At 51.7% G+C, this 8,409-nt stretch overlaps 2 protein-coding genes across 2 annotated transcripts in view; one reads left to right on the forward strand and one right to left on the reverse strand.

Annotated features, from left to right (window-relative positions):
• Positions 1–4,475: 4,475 nt before the first annotated feature.
• CSUI_004817 (uncharacterized protein) lies at positions 4,476–6,201 on the reverse strand. Its single transcript, XM_068065001.1, has one exon. It carries the CDS (start codon positions 4,808–4,810, stop codon positions 4,589–4,591), a length of 222 nt encoding a protein of 73 aa, XP_067923022.1. The 5' UTR covers positions 4,811–6,201; the 3' UTR covers positions 4,476–4,588.
• A 218-nt stretch (positions 6,202–6,419) lies between these two features.
• Positions 6,420–8,409, forward strand: part of CSUI_004818 (uncharacterized protein) — a 16,181-nt gene continuing 14,191 nt past the window's right edge. Inside the window, exon 1 of the mRNA XM_068065002.1 lies at positions 6,420–7,554. Coding sequence (XP_067923023.1) covers positions 7,513–7,554 — 42 coding nt within the window. The 5' untranslated portion in view covers positions 6,420–7,512. The remainder of the gene's footprint in view (positions 7,555–8,409) is intronic.

The raw sequence follows: 8,409 nt of genomic DNA on the forward strand, positions 1-8,409 counted from the left end.
TGTCCGACTTCCAGCGAAGAGGGACTTTGAACGAGGAGGACTGGAGAAAAAGTTGAAGGAAGTGTTAGTCGAGCAATTAAGGCGTAGCGATGAGCTCCATGGGGTGAGAGATTCTGTTCGCTGAGCTTGCTCGCGACGGCAATCTAGGTGGACGGAAACTTACTCGATCGTCATGAGAATAGAGAGCAGTGAGGGATTTCCCTCCTTAGAGGTGATAACACAAGTGTGTTGTGACTTCCGAAGTTTTCTGTTGAAAGCGATATGGCTGTATGGCGGACTCGACAACTTGACTAATGTCTCGTGCACACCGGCCTTTCGTCGACAGACGGAGGAACCCTTTGACTATTGAAGAAGAGCGTTAACGCTTGAAGCCTCTGAGTTCATTCTTTTTACTGTTCGACTCTTGAACGGTCGGCAATTTCTTTCTGAGGACTCCTTTCTTTTCTGGACGAGAATAGAACAGGAGATCTGGGGTTCTCCTCACGGTGTGGCAGAAGCCATTCGACGGGCGCGAGCGCCCAGCGGGAGATCTGGAGTGTCGACTACGAGCGGTAGTGTTGAGTGGTATCGAAAGGGAGAGTTGTTGACCGACGTCAATCACTCTTTTCACCCCTGTTCCCGAAAGGACCATCCTCCGGAGTATGCATGCGCCTCGTTTTAGCCGCCCACTTCTCCGCAGCCACGAGAGTTTGCCTGCCCGCTGGAGAGAAGAACCGCTGGCTCGTTATGACCTCCCATCTGTTTCCCCGATGACCGGAAGAACTTCTTCCCAAGGTAGATCCAACATAGGTAGGTCACCCCAGTACCGTGACAGGAATATTCGAACGTCTGCCTTGAGAACGCACTGCGTCGGGTAGTACTGCCCTTTCCAGTAGGTTTTTCCCAGTACTAACGATAGAAGCAAACCGTGCCCGTTCAATTCAACTGGCAAACACAAGTTCCATTGAAAGACTGCACGATTCCAGATAAATACACCAGTCGCCTGGACGAAACGGTGCCGCCGAACGACATCCACGAGAACACCTCTTACTAGGAGAAAGGCTTCAGATGCCATCTGCTGTTGTATGCTCTGACGGTACTTGACTCGCCGTGATACCACGCAGTCTCTAAGAACTCGGACAGAAAAACTGAAAATTCCATCTTCCGCGACCCCACGCCGCGTTTCCTGTTCTGCCCTTCGGAGTCTGATAGAAGCTGTCGCCGCCCATGATGCTCAGCCAGCGGGCTGACAGAATTCTACGGCGGGTTGCATTCTGAAGGGTCCGCTCACTAAGGTCTGCACTTTCTGAACTCGTCTGCACAGGCCGACAAGATTGAGTAAGAATGTCCTGATCACGATGTGCTATGCTTCCTAAACTGCCGAGACACTTGTACTTGTACGTGAGCTGAGAGCTGCTCAAACGCGAAATGCGTTACAGCAACCGGATAGAGTCCCACCTCTTCGGACTCCTTAGTGAGTTCGCTGTAGGCACGTACTGAGACGGAGGGGAACGTGTGTCTATTCTATTTACGTACCAGCTTTCAGAAACTGCACCACATATCGGAATTCTCCCAGATCGCTTACTCGGCGATACATCAACCTGATATAAGCGCTGCACTCGGGGAGACAGTTACAGGATGTTCTCATGATGAAGCAGCATTTGAAGAATAGTCTCGAAAGCCTGATATTCAGAGCTCTCCAAGAATACACTTTCAGCTGCTTTGTCACTCTTCTTTTTCCGACTCCCCCGCGGCCCCTGTGAGCCACATCTGTCCCCTCCGCGCTGCCCGGATAAGGGCTAGGGCTCCACTGCAAACAGCCGCGAACTGCAACGTGAGACCTGTGTTACGCACGAGTACAGTGTTTCTGTACTGAGGGTAAGTGTCGAACCCATATAACTGTTTTCTCAGCTTGTCCCCTACGATCAGAAGTATGGCTGCAAGCCCTGCCAAAGGAAAAGCACTACCAGTCTTCCGGGTTGAAGGCGTTTTCTTCGTGGAGCTGGTCCGAGACGAAACAGTGTCTGCCGCATCGTCTTCTGCCGGCAACGCTTGTGAGGTTTCTGCATTCCCCCTTCTACTGGCACGCCTTGGCGCCCTTGTCTTCTTTGCGGGGGCTCGGCGAACCTTCACTTTCAGACGCCGCCGAATGAAGCCATACGTATATCTTGCATGGAGGGCAGCAAAAAAGGCTGCGAGTCCTCCGACGAGTGATGCTCCATCCAAATTCGGCCGGACATTCTCAACGTTTCCCTGGTCATACTCCTGTTTGCTTCGTTGAAGATGCATAGTTATGAGCCGCAACAGGAAAGCAAGCAGTATGGCTGTTCCGGCTGACCGCCCCACCATTTGAATTGTCTCTTTTCTTCCAGCTGGCCTCCATTTCAGAACTGGTGCCCGCTTTCCGTCAGTGTCGTCTACCGCATCTCGACTCACTTTCACACCCCCGCTTGGGGTAGCCACCTGCTCACTGGTGCCCTGACCAACCTTTCTCTCACCCGCCGCCGGCTTGCTCATGCTCTGCGCATTGCTGCCTTGGTCACCCTCTGTCTCGGGATCAGCTGCCGAAGGGCCCTGTCCGCTGTTGAGTCCCCCTCCCTCTCTCTCAGCATCCGGGACGGAGCCGTTCTGCGCATCGTGGCCACCATCACATTCCCCTCCAGCAAGCGCTTCGCAAAACGTCGCCCAGTTACTGCCACAGTCAACTTCTTTCTCACCGCCACTTGCTGAAAAACCGCACCTCCGGTCGTCACCACGAGGAAGCTGCGTCTTCACTGTTTCTCGATCGGTCGCCGAGCCTCTTACACCTGTCAGGCCCGCGCCGGTGGCATGATCGCTAAGAACCCGTACGCGATGCGGCTTCACTGCCCCGCGCGCCTCCGACTCGGCATGCATTGATGCACAAGTCACGGAGTGGAACAGGAGTATGGCAACGACCACTGTCGGGCAGCCATAATCTGGGAGTCGTACCGGGTTCGCCATGACGTCGACCCCCGAGAGAGCCGACACAACGTGACATCCGGCTGAACAGCACACTAATTGCTCTCCGAGGATCTCTGCCCAGCTATCGTATCTCAAGTGAAAACCTCTCACCCGATCGCAGCATCACTTTCTTTCTTTCTGTCTCTCGGATGTGTCGCAGCATCGGGAACGTACTTTCCAAACCTGTTATCTCCGAACTACCTGTTCTTCTGGACTACTTCCAAGAGAAAAGTGAAGCCGGGGCTACTTAGCATAAACAAAACACCAACGGCCAAAAAAGAGACACGCCCAACTGATTACCCGTGTTGAAGCATACTTGATGAAATCACCCAAATGCGCCGTTGCCAGGCGACGGTGCATTCCCACTCTCCCGACGTTGCAGTGCGGGCCGAGACATGCGTAGCAATTCTTGTAAGGTCCTAGACGGTTTGGTCCGTGTAAGCTGTCATTGCTTACAGTGTTCATTGTGGGTACTGATAAGGTGTGGAGAATTCCTTGCAGTCCTGTACAGACTGAATTAGTCTGTAATGGCTGCGACCATTGAGTAGCACGGTGAGCAGCGCTCTATGCACGTGCAAGCCGAGTGTTACACGGACGCGAGACGCACTGCAGGCACAAAGTGGGCTTCTTTCTGCACAGGCGCCGTCGACAGCTACCAGGACACACCGAAGACTGTCTCCATTCTCCAAGGAGACGCACAACTACCCCAAGGCATTCCATTGAGACAGGAAGGTCACAGCGATGCAGGGCGTATTGAGAAGAGCTGTGGACTGGCTGGCGCTGCGCCATCACGACAAATGGCGGGCAGAGTCGAGGGCTTTTTCTCGTTGCCAAGGGCTTCCTCTGCTCGCGGAGCCACAGTCTTCCCGTGCAGGGTGCTGCTGAAGCTGTCACTCTAGCAGGCACATCCTCTTCACGAGCACAAGCATCGCGCCTGCCAAACTGTTCTGCAAACATCGCGGTCGGAAACGCGCTTAGCTGTGTAGAGGCAGCTTGTGCCAGGGAACCTGGCGGGCGACAGCAAGCTTCGAGTGTGTCGGTCCGTCCCTGTATACATGCGACAAGCAACTCAAAAGCCAGGGGAGCCCCCCCGTGCAGGCCGGCAGGCAGCATGTGCAGGAGATCCGATAGTGCTCATCCACGGTCTTTACGAGTTTGACAAATTTCCCGTTGTGACACGACGGCACACGGGTCGCTGGGCGTAGGAGGATACAGTAGTATTCGGAGGCTTCTCACGGCTCAGCGTAATCGCGGAGAGCCACGATCCATGAGCAGTGAGATTCGGCTGAAGCGACAAAAGGAGTGTCGTCCTGCGCAAGCTTTCCTCGCGCGTCTACTGTCGGAATGTGAGAACTCTCTGTTCATGCCTTTTGCCGAAGTATTCTTACTGTCACTTCGGAGGTCTCTGAAGGTCGATACTCCGGTCTCCCTGTTGTAAATTCACCGCTGAGCTCTACAAGGGATCACATCGCGGCAGCGCCCCTGTGTTTCTGTGCTCGGAGACGTAACCTAATTCCACTGGAGAGGATTCTTCGCTGAGCCGTGCTGAACACAGCTGCGGTATGCAGCGGAGTCTTGTCGGTTTTTTGCACTCGGCCATATGTTACAGCTGATAAAGAGATGCAATTCAGGAGTCAGTTACATGTCGCATGAAAGCACAGCGAAACTGATCCGAGATCTTACGTCTTCCAGTTTCGACTGGACACTCCCTCACAGATAGCTGCTTCTTTTTTCTTTCTCTGGCTCCGCCGCGGCTCCTCTGGGACGCCTCAGTCTCCCCCGCCAGGCTGTCCGGATAAGGGATGGCCTCCACCGTAAGCAGCCACGAGCTGCAACTCGACACTTGCATCACGCGGAGGTGCGGTCTTCCTGTAATTGCTGGAAGGCTTGTGTCCGCAGGACGTTCCTCTAAACTTGTATGGGGCTAGCCCAAGTACGACAGCACGCCCACTGTTCCAGAGCAGAAGTCATTAGCTATCTTTTTGACGGAGGGCGGTTTCTCCGTTGAACTGATCAGAGTTGAAAGAGTGACTTCTCCGGCAGCTTCTGGCGGGTGTGCATCGCCGCTTTGTGCATCGCGGTTTGGGCCGCTCGGGGCCCTGTCTCCTTCAGTGGGCGTAGGCCGACCTGTGCTACTTTTGAATGGTGTCGAGGGAAGCCACAAGTGTACCTCGCGTGCACCGCAGGTTAAAGCGCTGCTGCTTCGATGAGAATTGACAACTTGTCATCGGAGCAGCTCCACCAGCGAGTTCCTCCCGCGTTTCCTTCAGCGGATTCCATTTGGCTCTGTCATGAGTATGTTTTCTTTTTCCTACCACTTTTCAAAGCAAAGGAGGGACTATCAATGCACCCAGTGTCCAGATCCGAATCTCGATCTCTTCTCCTGTCTTCACGGACTTCCACACCACCCGTGTCGACGCCCCCTTTGTATTACCTTCTTCCTCCCCGCCATCAAAGTCTCTCTTCCACCCGTTTCAGCAGAGTTCTGTGCACTCCTGCTGCCACGCTCACGTTGTTTCCCCTGACGAGTTGCGCGGAGGCCCTGCGACTGATCGTCGTCGCGGGGAGGACGCGTCCTGATGTCTTCTGTGTTCCTCGCCGAAGCCGCTGCACCAGTATCTCAGGGACCATCTGCAGCAAAACCTTCACGGCCGGTTACGCTGAACTACTACGCAGTTGCGGGTGCCTCCGCCATGACATGTGTCGATGCTACACTAGCCGCCGTGTGGCACAAGAGTACGGCAAGGAGTGAGGAAAAACACTCTTAAAACTTTTTTTGCCTTTGTTCTTTCCCCCTCCGGCTCCATGAAGGTCCGTATGGACCGCCTCCACCCTGCCCGGCTATTTCAGAGTACGGTTTCCACCGTGCCCAAAAAGCCCTGAACAAAAACAGGCGAGTGGCGTTTACGCACGGGTGCGGCTGTTCTGCTTTTGATATGAGCCTTACATCCGCAGTTCTCTCCTAACTTGACTCCTAATCGCTCAGGGTGGCAACAAGCGCAGCGTCCGTCCCCGGAGATCCTAGGCTATTCGTATATTCCTGGCCGGAGCTCCTTGGGCCCGTCCGGGTTGAAGCCATGGCTCCTCCCCTTCGGAAGGGGACGAAAGGAATTGCACTATTTTATCGAAGGAAAGTGTTTCTGCCACGTGGAAATCACGCGTATGTCTCCACCTGTACAGTGAAAATAGTTTTGAACAGAACCAAAGAGCAAAAGCGGCAGAGTTGTGAGTAGCCGAAGAGCGGACGGGGGGAGAGTGGAGGGCAGGTAGGGGGAGAGAGAGGTGTTGCTAGCTGCATAGGTACTAGAAGGGGGGAGGGCCCCCGCAACCAAGGAGAAGGAAGGGCAGGGGGGGAATAAGAGGAAAAAACTATCGTCTATCCATCGATTCTCGGCGGTCGTTATCACCGGAGGGGTTGGATGATAACAACATGCTCACATAATACGGGGCGGGAGTTTAGGTAAGGCTCTACTTTTCTCCTTCTTTTCGTTTTCCTTGAAGATCTTGCGGAAGGAAGAAAAGCCCCCGCACTGCTTTTCTGTGAATGAGTTTCTCTTCCAGAATTCCCGATCTTCCCACCTGATTGTTTTTACATGAGATGGGAGAGAAGAGAATCTCACCAAAAGGTTTTTTCATTGTCTCCCTGGAGATAAAGTTTCGTTCTCATCCGTCCATCCGAATTGCCTTTTGTTCTCTTTGCATCGCTTCCTTTCTCTTCTTACCCCCTTCATTTACTTCCACAGGTGGTCTCCTTCCTTATCGATTTGAAAGCCTCACACACGTGTGTACAAGGCAGTCACTGACTGGCAACAAGCTTCTTTCTTCATCATAAGAAGGATTTATTTCATGGTGCCTTCATGCGTATACATCCACAAGAGCCATTTTAATGTATCAGTAGAGAGCCCCCGTTTTCACCCCATGGGTTCGTCTTTCGTACACTCTTCTCTTCGGTAGATCTCCGCGGCCGATTGTCTGTTCCATTCTTTCCTTCCTCATTCACTTCTCTCTACATCGCCAAGCGGAACGCCTGTGCCTGATTTTTTCCAGTGTAGAACAGAAGTCTCCTTTACCACACTTCTTTCTTTCTCTTCTAGTGTCTACCAAGCTCTCATCTTCCTAGAGTCTGAAATTGCATCGAACATGTCATTCTCTCCTCTTCGTCACCTTTCCAAGCGACAGAGCCCACGGATAGCCACCCTGTGGAGAGTCATTACAGCTAGTTAATGCTTCGATGAGCGTATCCGATTCTTCTTCTTCTTCCTATGCTTCATCTCGTTTAGTGCCCTAATCACGTAACAGAGTTCTTTTCTTCTCTCCCCCTCGATGTTCTCGCTCTTGGTCTCTGCTATTCCTTTATTCTCGTCTGCCTCTCCTCCCAAGCAGGAGGGGAGGCAAGAAGTCTTTCTTTCCCGTCTTTTCCAGACTGCTAGTCACTTTTGCCACAGACAGGCTGTGATGTCTCTGATTGGATGACGTCTTCTTCATATCATCTGCTTTCTTCAGTCTCACCTTCTTGACAACTTTCTTCTCTTCGATCCGATCTGCTTCAAAATGGATCCATTCTTTATGTGCAAAGCTTTAGGATTCGCTACGGTGAGCTACTGTTTTGTATGACATCCCTTATCTCATGGTTGAAATAGCTTCTTCTTCTCTTCTCTTTTCTCCATCTGTCTCTTGCAACGATTCTTGTATTTCGTATCTTATCCTTCATCTTTCGTATACACGTTCTAGCGAAGTAGACCAACAAGACAAATGGACAGTTTTCATAGAGTCATTTTCTTCTTGTCTCGAAGTATATTATACATTCTGAAGGATAGAGGAAGTATACGCACTTTTCAAGTGTATGTACACCTCGCTGACTGTTAGACGTCCTAGGACCGCTTGATGGAGTCGGCCACGTATGTCTGTCGGATGTGGATCCGTAAGCAAGTGTCTTCTTCTCACCCGTATCTCTTATTCTATCTATGTCCAGGCACTCTCTCTCTCTGTATATGTATGAGTCTGGACAGGTTCTGCTCTATGGTATATATATCTTATTCATGAGAGAACAACACAAGAGACACAGATGATAAAGGATGACGTCGGTATGGTAGGTGGATAGATAGAGACGAACTGAGAGTAATAGTCAACTTTATAGCATTTCGAGAAGCTTTCCTTATTGAAAAGATAGGTGAGAGATTCACGGAAGTGGGGGATGGTCTCTCTTGATCTGAAGAAGATAGATGAAGCTCGTATAGGTACAAAAATCATTCCTACATAGGGGGGGGGAGAAAGGAAGCTATGTAGACACCTGTTAAAGATCACATCTCTCATGTCACGGACCTGTCCCTCCTATTCCTATCGTGCTAGACAGATACTACTAATGGACGTTCTTGGTTCGGACTTCTTAGTGTATGTGGCATGTGTGCATGATGACTGTATCTGTTAGACTTCTATCTATCTATCTAT

This window comes from Cystoisospora suis, assembly GCF_002600585.1.
Source record: "Cystoisospora suis strain Wien I chromosome Unknown contig_2294, whole genome shotgun sequence".
NCBI classification, from domain to species: domain Eukaryota; phylum Apicomplexa; class Conoidasida; order Eucoccidiorida; family Sarcocystidae; genus Cystoisospora; species Cystoisospora suis.